Source organism: Rutidosis leptorrhynchoides, chromosome 1, assembly GCF_046630445.1.
Source record: "Rutidosis leptorrhynchoides isolate AG116_Rl617_1_P2 chromosome 1, CSIRO_AGI_Rlap_v1, whole genome shotgun sequence".
Taxonomy (NCBI): Eukaryota; Viridiplantae; Streptophyta; class Magnoliopsida; order Asterales; family Asteraceae; genus Rutidosis; species Rutidosis leptorrhynchoides.
Window position 1 is genome coordinate 633477683 of NC_092333.1, and position 20382 is coordinate 633498064.

Consider the following 20382-nt stretch of genomic DNA (forward strand, 5'->3'; position numbering starts at 1 on the left):
GTTAGGGTTTAGAGTTTAGATTTAGGGTTTAGGGTTTAGATTTTAGGGTTTAGGTTTTGGGTTTAGATTTAGGGTTTAGGATTTAGATTATTGAGTTGTATTAAGTCCGTTACTTTAATTTGAACATCATTTTTTACATTTGAACTTTCGAAATATGATATTGTTTATTTGTGTTATCATGGTTAAAATTGTCTTATAATATCATCATTTCATAAAACCCGCGATACCGCGGGATTTTGAAAGAAAATTTGTTTGTATGTACTCCGTAAATCCGTAATACATATAAAGAACAACATCATGTCCGATAGATGTCCTCGAAGAAATGTTCAAGCGTATTATGAATAAAAGGCACGAGGTACAAGCCAAGTATGAAGACATCTTGCCCATAACATTTTTCCAGATCTACAATGACCCATTTTAGCAAGTTTTATGTAGTTTAATAACATTAGTATCTCTTATGGATGTCAATTTGATATCTATTTGGAGTAGTTTTTAGTGAAAGATGACTGAACTAACAAATTGGAGTTATATATTATTCTTTCTATTGTCAACTATGGACGTATAATTTTCGTCAGTTTCTTGAATGGATGGTGTTCTCATATACCAATTTACACCATCTTTTTTTTTTTTGTAGATAGCACATGCTGCCATACTATTACTTTATCATATTATGTATTCGTAAGTGTGGAGTTGTAATTGCTTTCAATTATAGTGCTATGTAGTATGTAGTATGTAAATTTTTCATTTTGGCATCTCTTGTATTTTTCATATGTTCTTTTTTATACACATATGATCTATTTATTTCATAGAATGTTTTAATGCTATTTATTTTAATTTTTTGCAGGAAGATAGACTACGCTCTCTTACGGGAGATTATACTCCTAATAAAACAACCAGCCTTCCAACTAAATACCATTCATCAACATGTTAAAAACGTACAATCATGGAGTAATCTGTGTGAAACTCGACTAAAATGTTAGATACAAAGGAAACCTTTTTTCAAGTATTAGTGTTTTCAACTTTGTGTTATATATATATATATATATATATATATATATATATATATATATATATATATATATATATATATATATATTCAGGTTACAACTTGCGCTCTTTATTATCATCATTACTTCAACATTTACTACATGAACTGTTTTGGTTTCTTAACAACTTAATAAATAAAATATAAAATATAATTATTCTAACAATTCGAGTTTTGGTTCGTCCTTAAAAAAGTCCCGCGAATTTGCGGATCTTAAGCTAGTTATAAGTTTATAACAGAATTTTATAAAGTTGGCAAACTATTGTATAAAGACGAAAATATCTTGCATTATTATATCTTTTAATTTCGAGTGGAAATCATATTTGATTTGTTCAGTTAGAATATATTCCGTATTTAATTTAATAATTATATTTGAATTTGATTGATTCTTATAAAATTTACTCATGTTTTGAAGCATTCGAAAGCATGAACTGATAGGGGTTTTAGCTTAAAGTAAGAAAATAACGTGGCAGTATAACACCAGTCTATCCGTTCCTTTTTGTACTTTATTTTTATTTATTTTCCATAGTAAAATAATAAAATAATAAACTTAAATAAATATAAATAATCATAATATCAACTGGTTCCAAATCTCTATTCATTCATACATCCATGGCCTCTTCATATTACTTAAACATATGTTCTTCATCTTCATCATCATCTTCTGTTGCAAATATTCCCAAAATAACCTCATCCACATGCTTCCAATCATCAACTGAATCATGTGGCTATAATAGAGTTTCAATCCACAGACCTTCTTTTGACTTTAGAACTTATGCCAAGTTTGACAAGTTTGATACTCAATCTTCAAATGACAATTCACTTCCTAATACAATACAACAAACACTTCAACAACAACAAGTATTAGATGATGATGAAGAAGATGAAGAAGAAGAAGATGACAGGTATCATTTTTATTGTAACAATACTGAATCCTGGCAAAACTATGAGCTTAACTTTTACATATTTGCATTAACTTTTTAAGATTGTGAATTGGAAGTGTTGCATATTCCATATGATATGTTGCACTAGTTATCAGAACTAACAGTTACTTAAAATTGCTATAGTGTGCTTGACTAACTACTAATGTGAATTTTTTAGATAAGAGAATTCAACAACAACAAAACCCAATACCACATAGTGGTGTATGGGGACGTGAGATGTAGACAATCCTTCCCCTATCCGAGAATAGAAGACAAGTCATTTCTCCACCCAGAGTGAAATATCCCTCTCTATATTCGAGGGATAGAGGGATTGCTTCCGAGTGGACCTCCGGCCAATAAGTAGGGGAAAAAAATTAAAATAAAAAATAAAACTGAGACGCCATGAAAATGGTAAAATCAAACTTCCATGGGTTTTAAATCATGCCTGAAATTTAATTTAGGCTCTAAGGCAAGAAGAAAGATCTTAGGTAAAAATGGCAGTAGAAGTAATATTGTACAATGATAATCGATAACTTGTAGATAATTTGAACTTAAAATATTATGCCAAAAATGAGTATAGGAGATTAATTAAATAAATAACAGGCTAGTGTAACATTGAGTTGTAGCTCAACTGGTAGTGGCCTGCCTCTCTTAGCGATAGGTCAGGAGTTCGACTCAACTGCGCTGCAACATTGCACTCATTGCACTCACTGTTATCCCTGACCTGAAGTATCCACCCATGTCGCCTTTCGCTTAGTACGGCGGCAACGGGGGAGGGGGATTTTACCTGCCATGCTCTCGGATTGGTCCGGGTTCCTCCAGGGCAATAGTTGGGGGCAACATGCTAGTGTTCTCATTTATATGACTTGGATAGCACAAAAACAATAGAGGTTTTTCCTGTTCAGGCTACCCGGAGAAGGGAATGTTTTTACATGGATGTACACATTGAACTTGAAACATCTTGTGAGGATACAGGATCCCAATAACTAGGCTAATCTTGGAATGGTTTGTATAGCACAAAGTTTGTACCTTTGCTTCCTTGTGTAAAAGTGATTAGTTAGCATCTGATAATATTTTAAACTATCAGGTTCTACCTTGTAATTAAACTAAACATATAGATATGTTCCATGGCATTTAAATCATTACCTTGTTCATGAAGAATACTGTTTAGCTTGTGGTGAGGTGACTATATAGGTCTGTTTATACTTCTTGTTTATGATAGTACTACATTTTACAGTGGTTATTGTCATTATTTTTTAGAATCTATTGTGTTGTAAAGATTCTATTTTGTTAAAGCAGATAATCATATACTGTGAAATGTGCTTCAGTTGCTTGCCTTCGGATTTGGAGGGTGCAGTACGACAGTCAAGTGAAGCAAGTGCTGCGTTTGTGTCCTCTGGAGGAATGAGAGCCATTGTATGTTCTACAAACACTTAAATATCTCAATTATTGTTCGACTTATGTATGCATAAATTTGAGCAAAAATGTTACTCTTCCCAAGTTTGCAGCTAATTCAAGTACAATTATTACAATGTTGTGTTTGCAGGTGGAGCTCTTAATCCCACAACTGCAGTTCCTTGATGATGAAGGTGCCCAGGCTGAACTATGGGAACTTTCAAGAGTTTTTATCGATACCCTCATACAAGAAACAGGATGCGAGGTTAGTATTATTATTATGATTATATTATTTATCCGAATAAACTTTCTATTTTGTTATTCTGATCATATTCATATTCATCAATAGAGAGTGAAAGCAATATATCCTGATGCTGGCGCTGCTGCACTTCTGAAGTACAATTGGACCAATGCCACTTTTGGTTTCGCTAGGTATATTAAATATCACTATGATATGATTTGGTTAATGCAATTAAATTAATACAATGAGTTTGGAGTTAGCAATAATTTTGAATTTGTGGTATCCGTGTGCGTTTAGCTTAAGTGACCGAAAGCCTGTGGAGAAAGAAGACGAGATTGTCGTGATGGTACTGCCTGATTATCAGATGCTGGAATACGTAGAACGAATCGCTTCTGATCTTTCAGATGATCCAGTAATGCTTAAGCCTTTCACTGTTCATTTTGCTATTAGTAAGGAAATTTTTTGACGTTTTTGTTATGCGCTTATTGTATAGCCACGGCCTCTCATTATGTGGAACCCTCGTCTGATTAGCGAGGAAGTTGGAATCGGATTCAACGTACGAAAATTGAGAAGATACTTCTTAAGGTAACTATTTTTAATGGATATATTAATCAATCATATTTAATTCAATGCTTAATCATACTGTTTTTGTACACTGTGCAGAACTTTCACAACGGTTTACTCAATGAAACCTTTACCCACAGGAGCTGTATTTAGATGTTATCCAGGGTAATACTCGTTTTGTCCATATAATTTTTCAGTCACTCACTGTTCGATTAATACGTAATATCCAAATTTTGTTAATATCTGACCAGATTATGGAAGGTGTTCTTCGATGACAAGGATAGACCAAACCGTTACATACTAGGTAAGGAAATGATAAGCCGCCCCGACTCAGAAGACATCGAGGTTAGTAAAGTACATAATTAAGGACTTATATATAGTCCATATTGTTATTGTTATTTAATAATGATAATGATCATGATCATCATTAGAAAGTAATAAATAAAATATTTGTTTGGTTGTTTGCAGATGATATTTGGAGGAGGTGGAGATGATTCTGAGGAGAGTCCATCTTTAGTTAGTGAAGCAGTAGGTATTTTCAAATCACTCAACAAGTTCATGAAATTTATCTCCAAATGAAATAATGTAACAGTTATGATACTTCAAAATATGTTTATAAACATTTTGTTTCTGGTTGGGTATATTTAATTGACAGTTTATGTGTAATCAATCTGTGGATGCAGTTGTAATTACTACATATCTTAATTTTCTATTTTAGATCATTTTTGGATTTTCCCCAGCGAAGCGGGGACCACCATCACGCTCGTTACAACTAAAGATCACCTGAGCAAAAACACAAAGCAACTCATAGTTGTGTGCTAATCTGTCCCAACTTATCAAAATCACCAATAAAGTATACCCTTAACACACAATCTGTAGGGATTAACTTATGATTTTATTGTAATTTGAACAACAAATAACCATGAGATGTTACACGGTTTAATGAACGGTATGAGCACTATCATAATTCCAGCCATGAAGCGTGATCCGAGGAGTGACACCTTTCGGTACATCAAAAGAAATTATGACTACCATCTTCTCACCAGGAACCAACGAAAAATAATTGTCCGAATAATGAACTGGGAGAATTCTAGTGTCTTCACCTTTTTTATGATCCCGATTCGAACCATGAACCGAGAAATTTAGGAAGAAAGCAACACCAACGTCAGCACCGTTTATTTCCGACACTCTAACATTATCATCTTCTTTACAAAATCGGTTGTAGAGCTTCTTCATTAAACCAGATTCCTTTTCCATTTCTGAGGATGTTGAACTTGAATCAAAACCACGATAATGATTACTTCCCACAAAATTGTTCCTGTAGAGTAAACTTTCGGGGTCTGGTTTCTTTGACATGTTCTCTAACTGTACACGAACGTTATATGTTGACCCGCTAATGGAGATTTCGGAAGTCGTCTTGATGGGTACTTTCTTTTGTCTGTATGATTCCAGTAGTTTATAATCGCCACCGGGTAAATGTAACCAGTAGAAGTTTCTGGATATTATAGTAGAATCTGCTTTGTTATAGAGTTTGAGAAGAAGAAAGTAAACAGCTTTTGGAGTTTTGGATTTCGGATACTTCATCTCCGTTATCGGTAATGTTTTCTTTGATGGCACCGAGAAGTTTTCGGACATTTTGTAGTAAGGACACGTTCCGTCAAGATCCCATACCGACACCTCTATAGACACATCAGCAAGTTCGTTCGATGTAGTGTTGACCACCTACAATAAAGGCAGTGTTGTACAACTCGGAATTACTAGCGAGTATTAGACATATAGTAAGGTTCTAGTAGTTTTGCAACAAGGTGAGTACTAGGTCAATCTTGGTCAACATTGGACAAACTCGGTCAAACTCTGCCAAAACTCGGGATTACTTGGAAATTGGTAATAATTCGGTCAAAACTCGTGATTACTTGGAAAATCGGTCAAAACTCAGCCAAAATCCATCAAACTTGGTCAAAATCGGTCAAACTCTGCCAAAGCTCGGGATTACTCGGAAAATTGGTAGATTCGGTCAAACCTCGGGATTACATGGAAAATCGGCCAAAACTCGGTCTAAATCAGTCAAAGTTGGTCAACATCCGAGTACTCCCTAAAAGTCCCGGACGAGTACTCCCCGAGTAGCAATTTTCAACCTTGATTAAAGGAAATAGTAATCTTAACACGTTAATAATAAGTAGTCTTTCTAGCTAAAAAGTAATAAGGTTTCCCTGTTCAGGTGCTGGTACTTAACCCAAGGTCCATAAACGTACTCTCGAAATAACGCGATTAGTAATAAACAAATTACTTACCTCAATGAAATAAGTTGCGAGGTTTAACTGGACATGTACTGGTTCCGCAGCATGTCGACAGCCATAAAATCCAGCCGTTTGGTCATGAAGATGATCGTAAAACTGGCCTCGAAGGCCCGTCCAAGGATTCTGCGTTTTCCATATCAGAACACCGGTATATTTAGTCCACATACGCGATGTCCATCCCTCTAATAACGCTCTATACTGAACATAATTCACTAACTGAGCCTGCAAAACATCATTGACAAACATAAAATGAGAAACAAAAACAAGATACATAAACACATCAAATTCGGCCAGTCGGGTCTACCTTGAGACAAAAATCATCAAGATCCTTCGGTTTACCATAGAGTAGTATCTGATCGTGTACCGAACCTGGTTTCGAGTAAGGAATGTATTTATGGTAAACCCAAATCGGGTTAGCCACTTCCTCTACGTAACCGCTCGGTAACTCGTTAAATAACGGAATCGCCCATCCCTCTTTAGGCATTGTTGCTCTTATAGTAGCAGCAACCGGCATACCGACGTTACCAACCTCGGGATTAAACCCGTACTTATAATAATCGTCTTTAAAAAAGTCCTCGGGATTTTGAATTTCATACGGTCCATCTGTCCACCCACCTTGCGAATCTGCAAATCCTTCCCATAACGACCCCTTTATGTAAACCCGAGTTCCATCAAGATATTGGCTCGGATCCGTTAAAGTCAAAGCTTTTTCTTCGTTTAATCTATCGTTTTCGTTAACTTTGAGGAAAAACGGATGAAGTTTTAGATCGTTAGTTAACGCTTTATTGATGTCATCGGGTGGCGTTTGTTCGTTCACACCCACCCATAAAGCAAGACTAGGATGGTTTCTTAGAAGCTTAACGGTGTCACGTGCGCAATACAAGAACAGGTCGTGGTCTAACGGACCGTTAGGGTTCGATACTGGGTCACCTCTTCCGTCAACGTCTCCGGTAATCCAAAACTCTTGCCAAACCTAAATGAACGAACGATCAGATTATTGAACGTAAAAAGGATTGAAATGCAAATAAAGGTGATAGATTTATACCAGTAACCCGTAAATATCGCAGTAGTGATAAAAATCGGGTCTTTCAGCCAACCCACCTCCCCAGCAACGTATCATGTTTAAGTTCATATCAGCATGAAACTTGATGTCTGTTTCGTAACGTTTTTTCGAAAGCCTGAGTAAGCCATCGGATAATATCCAATTTCCTCCGCGAATAAATATAGGCTCTCCGTTGACTTTAAACAGTCTGCAGAAGGAGCTAATAATGAACGAGAAACTGTGTATAACTGCACCCAAGTTAATATTAGACTATATTATACTAGAGGTGGCAATTCACACCCACTTACTTACGAGTAGTTTGACATCAGTTATGCTGCAACTCCGATGGGTTAAACGGAAATGGGTCGAATAGGATTAGTGGGACGGAAGTCACTTGCCTGAATTTTTGTTTTTATTGCATAAATCTCCTAAATTACTTTGTTTTGAGAATCGATTTTTTTAATAAAATCTAACACATTAATTATTATTATTATTATTTTTAATTTTTAATAAAAGATGGGCACAAGTGTTTGAAGGATAACCCAACCTGACATATTTCTGTCCATACTACGAAATCACCCATTTTGACCCGAACCCATGTTGACTGGTTACTTGAACCACTCGCCCAATTTACCACATCTATCTATATTATACCTTCCACCAGTAGCACTATCAATTTCGCTCTGAATTTTACGAAACCCGAAATGATGGCTCCATGCATCAGACTCTCCATAACCATCAACATCAACTGTAATTTCCACGTTGTACAAGGATTGTTTGCCCATGCCGTTTGGCCACCACAAGTTCGGCTTGTAGAAAAAAAGCTGCATGCAACAAATTAATAACATTTCAAATGGATATCAATTTATCCTCGAACATTTACACAATTAGAATTCACGAAACTCACTTCGGGAAATGTATACTGAACGTGTGATTTTGCAGGGATTGATAACTGCTTTGCCTGAAGATGTTCAATCGAAAATGTATTTCCCTCAAGTTCAGTGGACACTTGAATCTTCATGGAACAATTGACTGCGTTAGAGCTTCGGTTCACTAGCTCTGTAGTAGCATGCAAATAAACCCTTTTGTAATCATCAAAGAACGATGAAACCAAATGAGGGTCAACGATTTTCACAGGCTGCAAATATGGTAAATGGAAACTGTTAGCGTGATTGCTTTTTAAACCATAATGGGAAACCAGTTCCACAACCGATAAGGCAAAAATAAATTAAGCATTTGATGTTTTTTTTTTGTAGTGACTCACCCCAGCAACAGTGATAGACACCTCGTCCCAAATACCAGTATTCCTATCCCTGCAAAAAGAGAGCAAAAAAGAAAGGAAAACATCAGCCTTGTTACGTTTTCTAGTATTCTTGCATCCCTAAACAAAATGAGGTTTTTCTGAATAAACGCGCGGTAGGAATTTTTATTTTGAAATTAAAATTGAAAGTAACTATTTTTTTTTTTTTTTTTGAACGGCAGTATCGGCATCACCCATCGGCATCACCCAGAGGGGATTTAACCACCTTCACGATCATATGCCACCCAACACACACGTTAGGAGGAACCCAAATCGCAACAACCCTGGCAGTACGGTTGAAGGTTGGGAAAATCCCCGAAAGTTAATTGTTAGGCGATATCAATTAGTTCCCTGCCCTAGGATTCGAACCTGCGCCTACACGAAGAGGACAAACAGGCCGATCCCCCGATTACCACTTAGGCAATGCCTCGGTGGTTGAAAGTAACTATATTTGAGTGTGTAAATTTATTTATATTATTTTAGTACGGATATGGAATGAATAATACGCTAATTAACTTCGCTAATACATATATATCAGCGATAAGAATAAAGTTTTCGTTTTCTGATGAAATTATTTGTATGTTTTGGTTCTTTCATTTTCTGATGAAAGGGCCTAGTTATAAAGTTTTCGTTTTTTTCGCCAAAGAAATAAATAAAAAATTATACATAAATATCAATTTAGAAAAGAGTGTATGTTATTACCTGATGGGTGCCATCCAATCCCACCCTTGAACATATTGCGCGGCAACATCTTTTCCAATCTGGTAATTAAGGACAAACTTGGTAATTAGTATGAACTTAAAACTAGTTACAAACCTAGGATGATGATGTTGTAAAATATGAACAGGGTGTATGATTCATGAAATTCGTCTTGGGATAATTCAAGAGAATATTCAAAGATTGAACAATCAAATCTACGAACCCGAGTCTTTATGTGTGTGTTTTATAAGTTTGCATTGAGCAGATATTCATGTGATAACAAATAAACGGGAGTTAAGCGGATACCTCATGATCACCACCTTGGCCGCCCTGAGGAGGAATGGTACCGGGATGATCAGGTGGATGAACAAGAACCGCAAGCATATTTTGGCCGTTGGAATTGATATAATCCGTAACGTTAATCGAATGTCTGCGGAACATCCCCTTTGGCAGCATAGTTTGATGTCCATTCAAGTATACTTCAGCTGAATAATTAATGGCTCGAAAATTCAGCTCAACATGCTCATCACTTGACTGGAAAACATTCAATCATTGTGATAGTGGTCAAATGTAGTGTTTTCGCTTATTAATGTTCAAAATTGCTTCATTTGATAATTATATAATACTTTTAAAAGAACGAGTGTCGTACCGGTTTACACTCAAATGTTGTGAAAAACCAGAATGTGTAGTATTTTCTTCCTGAATCACCAATGTCCATAATTGCTTTATTCTTCAACCCGTAGAAAGGATCTGGAATACGGTTGTTCTTTAACAGGGTTGCCAAAACTCTGCCAACAGAAAAAAGTCATGAATTGCATGCAATAGAACAAATGAAAAAAATGCAGGTGTTAATACTTGGCAGGGCCGTCTCAGGAAGGCCCTGTGCGAGTTATAAAATGGGCCCTCATAAAAATTAAATTTTTCAACATCCTCATCGTCACGTTTTATCAAATGCCCGAGTTTTCATGTTCGTTTAATATAAATCAGTGATCACACATCCCATTTTTTTATCCCGTTTTATGAAACGGCCGTTTTTAAAAATTTTGGGCCCTGTGCGATTGCTCCACTCGCACACCCTCTGAGACGCCCCTGAGCAGAAATGAATTGCTGGTAGTCTTCTTATTAGAGTTTAAATCAAATCACAGAATAAGTACCAATCATTTATTCATGAACTAACAGCAGAGGCGTAGAGGTAGCAATTTGAACCCATTTACTTATACATGCATTAGTTATGTTTTATCTTTAACGGGCCAATAAGATACAGGTCTAGATAGAAAATCAGTTTAGAAAGTGTAAAGCTAAGACTTTAAACAACATAGTCATAATCATTTGACACACTAACTGATGATTAACAGTTTCAACCCAACCATTTTGACACCTTTGAAAATAATCAACAGATGCAAAAATGAAGTAAAAAATATACTCCGTAATATAATAATAATAATTATAATTATAATTATAATTATAATGATAATAATATACTCCGTAATAAATATAAAATGGTAATAATAATAATATAAAGAAAAATGCTAACGACGACGGTCCTAAAGGTTATCGTTAAGGTGCATAAAAAACTTGTACAATTCAAAAACCAACACATTAAAGTCAAACGTACAATTTATTTATGCATCTTAAGAAAACAACCCTGCATGTCGTTAGCAAATTCCTAATATAAATTGTATTTTTTCCATATGTAATTTCAACATACCACTTGTTATAATAATAATAATAATATAGATATGGATAGTCAATTTTGGTGTATACATATAGTCAATTTTGGTACACAAAGTATGTATTTTTATATTGAGATTTTAGGCTATAAATACTCATGAATGCAAGCATTAAACTTGCACCATTTCACACACTTACAAAGTGTTTCTTTCTTTCTCCATTAGCATCTTTGTTCTTACACTTCATTATTAGTATTCTGAATCAAGAATCAAATCACTAAAGGTAGTTATAAGCCTACTGAATTATAACATCAAGAATCAAACCACTAAAGGTAGTTATAAGCCTACTGAATTATAACACGTTATCAGCACGATAATCTTAATACTAAATATGGTTGGCTCTGCCACCAAAATGATATATGGTCGGTTATACCACCAAAATGATATATGGTCGGTTATACCACCAAAATGATATATGGTCAGTTATACCACCAGAATGATATAGGTCGGTTATACCACCTGAAAAAATATAAGGTCGACACTGTCGCCAAATTTTCATTTATGTTTACTAATATTTATATTTTTGTTATATAACATTTATTTATGATTGCTTACACATGGTCGACACTGTCACCTACTTATCATTTATGTTATATTAAATTTATGTTTAATGTTTATATACTTATGAATATAAATTGACTCTAATTTATCATGATGTTTGTTTTAATTTTTGATAATAGAAAATGTCGAATCTGGAAAAGCTTAAATTTACTCCTTTAGAATCAACTGGAAACAACTACATGCCATGGGTTATAAAAGTAAAAATGCATCTTAAATCAATGGGCATTCTTGAAACCATAAATGAAAACAACACTTGTTCTGAAAAAGAACAAGCTACGGCATGTTGCTTTATTCATCAACATATTGATGAATGCTTACAAAATAATTATGTGACTGTAGAAGATCCCCATGTTTTATGGGAAGGTCTCAAAAGCAGATTCAATAATCAAAGAGAAATTTTACTTCCAGCTGCAATGGAACAATGGAGAACATTAAGGTTCCAAGACTTTAAGAAAGTAAATGAATACAGCTCAGCTCTGTATAATACATGTTCACAACTTAAATTCTGTGGACATGAAATTAGTGATGCAGACATGATGGAGAAAACTTTCTCCACAATGAATGCTGCAAACATCACAGTGCAAAGAAATTTGAGAATGCTAAAGTTCAAAACATATCCTGAACTTAATTCATATCTCTTAGTTGCAGAGCAAAATGATGAGCTATTAATGAAAAATCAGCAATCCCGTCCTACTGGTACACTTGCAATCCCTGAAGCAAATACTGCAAATAATTATAAACAGGGACAAGGACGCGGGCAAGGTCGTGGTTATAATAACCATCACCATCATCATGCCAAAAGCCATAACTATGGTAGAAACCATCCTTATGGTAATGGTAATGGGCGTGGACGTGGTCGTGGTCGTGGCCGTGGTGGTCAAAGAAATAGTAATCCACGAAAATATAAATATCAACCACAAAACAAGCCCATTAAACAAGATGTTGAAGAAAATTCTTCTAAAAATTCTGAAGAATCTTGCTACAGATGTGGTAGAATGGGCCACTGGGCTAATACTTGCCGAACATCTAAACATCTTGTTAAGATGTATCAGGATTCGCTGAAAGGTAAAGAAAAGGAAGTAAATTTTGTGGATAATATTGATCCAACAGTCACCGAGAAACCATCTGATTTATATGAAGATTTCTTGAATGTTTAAGTTGTGTGTCTTTTGAAAAATAAACGATTTAATATCGTCTGTCTTTGTCATTATGTTTGCTAAATGTTTCAGTACTATCTATTTGCGTTTAAAATATTGTGTAATATTAATGTACTCACTATTTATTTCTTATATATGAAGTTCAATATGAATTTTGCTGGAATACAACATCAATCAAGTGGTGGAGATCTCTGTATAGCAGACAGTGGAACTACACACACTATACTTAAATCCGAGAAATATTTTATTGATCTAAAACCAACGGAAGGAACTATACATACAATATCAGGACCTGCTAACTTGATAAAAGGGATAGGAAAGGCAAATTTCATACTACCAAATGGTACAAAATTTTTAATAAATGATGCCTTATTTTCTCCCAAGTCAAGCAGAAATTTATTGAGTTTCTCCGACATATACCTTAACGGGTATGATTATCAGTCAGTGACAACAGAAAATGAGAAATATTTAAGTATCACTGACAAGAGTCATGTGGTTGAAAAACTGCCAAAACTTAGTTCTGGATTACATTATACACATATAAATGTACCAGAAATACATATGGTAGTTAACGAAAAATATATTGATCCTGGTGTATTCAGTTTATGGCATAACAGATTAGGCCATCCAGGATCAACAATGATGAAAAGGATTATTGAATGTACTCATGGACATCCACTAAAGGATAGAAAAATCCATCATGATACAATGGTTCCATGTACATCTTGCTCTCTTGGAAAATTGATAACTAGACCCTCACCACTTAAGGTTGAGAAAGAATCACCAATGTTTCTTGAAAGAATTCAAGGTGATATATGTGGACCAATTCATCCACCATGTGGACCATTTAGATATTTCATGGTTCTAATAGACGCATCTAGCAGATGGTCTCATGTTTGTCTGTTATCAAGCCGTAATGTGGCATTTGCAAAATTTCTTGCCCAAATTATTAAATTGAGAGCTCATTTTCCTGATTACACCATTAAAAGGGTGAGACTTGATAATGCTGGTGAATTTACATCTCAAGCATTTAATGACTATTGCATGTCTATAGGAATTGTTGTTGAACATTCTGTTGCTCATGTGCATACACAAAATGGTTTAGCCGAGTCATTGATTAAACGTTTACAGTTAATCGCTAGACCATTGATAATGAGAACAAAACTCCCTGTATCAATATGGGGTCATGCAATTTTACATGCTGCTGCATTGATTCGCATCAGACCAAGTGCAAGTCATAAATATTCCCCCCTACAACTTGCTTTTGGTCAAGAGCCAAATATTTCCCATCTTAGAACATTTGGTTGTGCAGTGTATGTTCCAATTGCGACACCACAACGTACAAAAATGGGTCCTCAAAGGAGGTTGGGAATATATGTTGGATATGAAACATCTTCAATATTAAGGTATATTGAACCTATGACAGGTGACGTTTTTACAGCACGTTTTGCTGATTGTCATTTTAATGAAACATTGTTCCCTAGATTAGGGGGAGAAATGAAAAATAAAGAAAATGATGTTTCATGGTGTGAACCTCAATTAAAGTATCTTGATCCTCGCACAAAAGAATGCGAGACAGAAGTTCAAAAGATAATGCATATACAAGAACTTGCAAATCAATTGCCTGATGCATTTACAGATACAAAAACGGTGACAAAATCATATATACCAGCAGTAAATACTCCAGCTCGAATTGAAATTCCAAAAGCTGGCAATAACGTCACTCATGAATCTTTGCCACGTCAGAAACGTGGAAGACCAATCGGTTCAAAGGATAAAAATCCTCGAAAAAGAAAATCAGCTGATAATGAAGTAAAAGAAAGTGTTCAAGAAGAACCACAAATCAGTACTCCTACTGCAGAGGAGATTGATGATGTCAATACAGAAATTGCAATCAATTATGCATATTCAAAAATATTATGGAACCGAAATGAAATGAAAAATCTTGATGAGAAATTTTCATTTAATGTTGCATATGACATCATGAATAATGATGATGATCCAGAACCAACATCTATGGTTGAATGTCAAAATAGACATGATTGGGCTCAATGGAAAGAAGCAATACTAGCTGAATTAGAATCACTCAATAAAAGAAAAGTTTTCGGATCCATCATTCTCACTCCTAAAGATGTGAAACCTGTAGGATACAGATGGATTTTTGTCCGAAAAAGAAATGAGAAAAATGAAGTTACAAGGTATAAAGCTAGACTTGTAGCTCAAGGTTTTTCTCAAAGACCGGGAATTGATTATGAAGAAACTTATTCTCCTGTTATGGATGCAATTACTTTTAGGTACTTAATCAGTCTGGCAGTTTCTAAAAATTTAGAAATGCATCTCATGGATGTTGTGACTGCTTATCTATATGGATCACTTGATAGTGATATATATATGAAGATACCTGAAGGATTTAAGGTACCAGAAGCATCAAATGCAAAACCCAAAGAAATGTATTCGATTAAATTACAAAGATCTTTATATGGGTTAAAACAATCGGGACGTATGTGGTATAACCGATTAAGTGATTACTTGATAAGCAAAGGGTATACAAATAATCTTACTTGCCCTTGTGTTTTCATTAAGAAAACAACATCCGGATATGTGATCATAGCTGTTTATGTTGATGATCTTAACATCATAGGTACAAATAAAGAGATCCATGAAGCCATTCAACTTCTAAAGAAAGAATTTGAAATGAAAGATCTCGGAAAAACCAAGTATTGCCTTGGTTTACAAATTGAGCATATGCCTAATGGTTTACTTGTACATCAAACAACATATACTGAAAAGATTTTGAAACGTTTCAATATGGACAAGGCAAAACCATTAAGTACTCCTATGGTTGTTAGATCACTCAATGTTGAAGCTGATCCATTTCGTCCATGTGAAGATCAAGAAGACATTCTTGGACCAGAAGTACCATATCTTAGTGCAATTGGAGCTCTTATGTATCTTACAAATTGTACAAGACCTGACATTTCTTTTGCAGTTAATTTGTTGGCAAGGTTCAGCTCTGCTCCTACCAAAAGACACTGGAATGGGATCAAACACATATTTCGATACCTTCGAGGAACTACTGATTTAGGATTATTTTATTCTAACGAATCAAAACAAGATTTGGTTGGTTATGCAGATGCAGGTTATTTATCTGATCCACATAAAGCTAAATCTCAAACTGGATATGTATTCCTAAATGGAGGTACTGCAATATCATGGTGTTCTCAAAAACAAACACTTGTTGCTACATCGTCAAATCATGCCGAAGTGATTGCATTACATGAAGCTACTCGAGAATGTTTTTGGTTGAGATCAATGACACAACTCATTACTGATTCTTGTGGACTAGAACGCGATAAAAGTCCAACAACTATCTATGAAGATAATACAGCTTGCATAGCACAGATGAAAGAAGGGTATATCAAAAGTGACCGAACAAAACACATACCACCTAGATTCTTCTCATACACTCAAAATCTCATTAAGGACAACCAGATTGAAATGAGATATGTGCAATCTAGCAAAAACTCTGCTGATCTTTTCACGAAAGCACTTCCAACTGCTATTTTCAGAACACACGTTCATAACATTGGCATGAGACATGTTCAAAAGATGTAACAGCTGAAGCGATGTCTACTTGAGGGGGAGTCAACTCCATGCTGCACTCTTTTTCCCTTAGCTAAAGTTTTTTCCCACTGGGTTTTCTTTAGCAAGGTTTTTAACGAGGCAGTAATTTATAGTTGATCTTCAACAAAATAAAATTGCTATCCAAGGGGGAGTGTTATAATAATAATAATAATATAGATATGGATAGTCAATTTTGGTGTATACATATAGTCAATTTTGGTACACAAAGTATGTATTTTTATATTGAGATTTTAGGCTATAAATACTCATGAATGCAAGCATTAAACTTGCACCATTTCACACACTTACAAAGTGTTTCTTTCTTTCTCCATTAGCATCTTTGTTCTTACACTTCATTATTAGTATTCTGAATCAAGAATCAAATCACTAAAGGTAGTTATAAGCCTACTGAATTATAACATCAAGAATCAAACCACTAAAGGTAGTTATAAGCCTACTGAATTATAACACCACTAATATTATTATTCTACTTTTTGTACTTGCTATTTATTTTTATTGTTTGCAACGATCTAGCAAACACATTGTTTAACACACCCATGAAATAAATTAAATAATAGTATACATCAATGTCAGCAATTTACCCTGATAAAATATCTAAAGTGCCCCTGACATCAAAATAAACAAATTTTTTTAAAAACTCAGATGTTCACGGCTCGATATTATCAGCCAAAATACATTAACCTTTTCAGATTTTGCTATGAAAGAAAAGGAACGGTTAATTAATACAGTTATAGATAAAAATATACTGTACTTAGTAAATAGAGAGAGTGATTGAGTTAGTTCCGTACGTTCCAGGAATGGCCGCCGGCATCCAATGAGAATCATCTGGAGACGGTGGATTAGTGGTGGTGAGTTTGATTCCGGTGACTTTGATGTCGGTGGATCGAGCAGCTAACCATCCTTCATCTAAAACCTTTTTCACCATTTTTGAATATATCAATTACACCAAATGTTTGAGGTTATTATTGGTGCATTTTATATTATATTTATATTTATTTACAAAAAAAAAAAAAAAAAACACTAAATTTAGTAAATGTAAACTCATTTGCAGTAACTGATTGTATTACGTAAGGGATTTGAGATGTCGGTTGGCTGTTGTGGAGTGGGGAGGGGACGGACCATTTAAGGTTGATAGTTATTATTTATTAAAATAAAATAATAATAAATGATGAGATAATATTCTATTCTATTCTATATATATTCATTTAGAAATTTAATAAACAGTAAACTTCAATTCTATTCTATATATATTCATTTAGAAATTCAATAAACAGTGCAATTCAATTGCAATTCAATCTGAAAACCGACTTTCTAAAAGATTTAAATACCAAATTTTGTAAATGTTAAAGGAGCGTAACAGCAATAGTGGAGTGGTTAAATGCATGTATAGTGATTTTAGGAGTTTGGGGTTCGAGTCCTCGATAATTCCTCCCCCTCCCCCGCCCTTTTAATCTCCCACTTTTTGCTTAATTTTTCATAATACATCCTTTAATATTTTTTTTTATTTTTAATTCACTTTTTTTACTTCCATTCTTTTATTTTTAGATTCTTTTTTAAGTCTAGCCTTTCTTACTATTTATATGACTTTTCTTTTTCTTGATCATTTTATATATATATTTTTTAATTAAAATCTTCTATTTTACTTCTTTTTTTCTCCCTTTTTCTTTACAATTTTTTTTCCTACTCCCACACTTAATATTGATTTTAACTATTGATTTGAAACATATTTTCTATTTTAGTTTTCTTAGAGTTATTAACGCATAATTATTTAATTTAAAAGATAAGTTGTATACAACGAAAAAATGACTTATATAAAAAAATAAGGGGTCCGCCTTCGCAGCGCGAGGCTGACCCTAAAACTTGTTGTTATTACATTACAACATAATAATATCACATTGTAATCTTCATATCACATATTTATATGACTTTTCTTTTTCTTGATCATTTTTTATATATATTTTTTATTTAAAATCTTCTATTTTACTTCTATTTTTCTCCCTTTTTCTTTACAATTTTTTTCCTACTCCCACACTTAATATTGATTTTAACTATTGATTTGAAACATATTTTCTATTTTAATTTTCTTAGAGTTATTAACGTATAAGTATGTAATTTAAAAGATAAGTTGTATACAACGAAAAAATGACTTATATATATAAAAAAAAAGGGTCCGCCTTCGCAGCGCGAGGCTGACCCTAAAACTTGTTATTACATTACTACATAATAATATCACATTGTAATCTTCATATCACATATTTCAACTCTTTATTTTAATAGGATAGTTCATATCGTGCAAAAACTAATTGTAATATGGGCATAATAAATAGTCATACATAATGAGTGAATTTATTATAAAAACGAATGTAAATATTCATGGCTCAATTTAATTGTAAACTTTTCTTTTAAGTATTGTCTAAACTTAATTGTTTATATTTATAAAATAAAAATAAAAATAATGAGTTAAATTTTTTTAATATATTTACTTTACTCATGTAAAACAAAATTGCAATTAAAATGTTTGCGAAACATTCTTCATCGACAAGGAGTTAGAGCACAAGGTGTCCATGTCTAATTTTCAGTGTCCATTTTAATGTCCAAAATGGAAGCCGAAATTGACTTTCAGTGACATTGGTGGAGGTGTCCATAATGTCCATTTCGGTGTCCATTTTAGTTATTATATGCTCGAGATGGCTAGTTTTCAAAAATTCAAAAAAATAACGGCTACTTTTCACCATTGGTACCTCGACCCTAAATCAACCGACGCCGATACCGCAGCCGACCCAGTGTCAATCGACGGTCGATTTCGGTGTCCATTTGAACCGACGACGAAAAACGGTGTGGACATCGCTGCTCTCGTACTGAACTTTTTTCATACACATACACACACATACAATATAAATGATTATTTTGTATTATTATTATTATTATTAAATTAGTTTATTACTCATTATTATTATTATTATCATTATTTAATTTTAGTATTTAATATTATATTTCACACGTGACAATTTTCATATTAAATCCTTAAATTTAATTAAATCTGTTGGGAAGTTATCCCACATCGGTCATGGACAAAAACAAATGTATGCATATAAGTCAAAGGGGAAGTCCCTCTATCACCAATTGGTTTTAGAAAAGGATGGACTCTTGGACTTATATGTTGTACTTGTTGGACTATATGATTTATCAATTCTGTCATGGTATCAGAGCTTAGGTGGACGGTTTGTTCTACAGCGAGTCCGAGTCAGGCCCCCATGAGTGTGCCGCCGTCGCTACAAAGAGATTGAGTCAGGCCTTCTTCTTGCCGCCATCTCTACAACCGTTCCACGCCTCGATATGAGGGGGCGTGTTGGGAAGTTATCCCACATCGGTCATGGACAAAAACAAATGTATGCATATAAGTCAAAGGGTAAATCCCTCTATCACCAATTGGTTTTAGAAAAGAATGGACTCTTGGACTTATATATTGTTGGACTATATTTGAATTTATCAATTCTGTCAAAATCCCTAGAAAATTATATGTAACTATCTAATACTGTAACATTTTATGTAACAAACAAATATATTGCAAGGTTCGTGCAATTGTATAAGAACAAATGAACTTCAAGGCAAGAACCACGGATGGAATGGAAGGGACCATTCCTTTCAGAAGCCACGACATCGTTAGCATCATACAGGAAATTTTACCAATTATCTTTATCGTGCGATAGGCTTCGAATCTCTAAAATAAAAGATAAACATGGCCACAAAGACTACACTTTTAGCATACCCTTAAGAAGCAAC

At 34.2% G+C, this 20382-nt stretch overlaps 2 protein-coding genes across 2 annotated transcripts; one reads left to right on the forward strand and one right to left on the reverse strand.

The window, feature by feature from the left end:
• Positions 1-1622: 1622 nt before the first annotated feature.
• On the forward strand, positions 1623-4890 carry LOC139885653 (uncharacterized). Its single transcript, XM_071869401.1, has 9 exons — positions 1623-1950; positions 3297-3384; positions 3515-3628; positions 3713-3795; positions 3902-4016; positions 4098-4189; positions 4268-4333; positions 4420-4513; positions 4637-4890. Exons 1-9 carry the CDS (start codon positions 1658-1660, stop codon positions 4745-4747), a joined length of 1056 nt encoding a protein of 351 aa, XP_071725502.1. The 5' UTR covers positions 1623-1657; the 3' UTR covers positions 4748-4890.
• Positions 4891-5009: 119 nt separating this feature from the next.
• LOC139849021 (mannosylglycoprotein endo-beta-mannosidase-like) lies at positions 5010-19444 on the reverse strand. The gene is made up of 13 exons (XM_071838698.1): positions 19341-19444; positions 17388-17534; positions 10156-10294; positions 9813-10040; positions 9510-9568; positions 8772-8820; positions 8415-8645; positions 8162-8331; positions 7511-7715; positions 6770-7438; positions 6460-6687; positions 5535-5890; positions 5010-5468 (listed from the first exon to the last, which is right to left on the reverse strand). Exons 1-13 carry the CDS (start codon positions 19442-19444, stop codon positions 5108-5110), a joined length of 2946 nt encoding a protein of 981 aa, XP_071694799.1. The 3' UTR covers positions 5010-5107.
• Between the last annotated feature and the right edge of the window lie 938 nt (positions 19445-20382).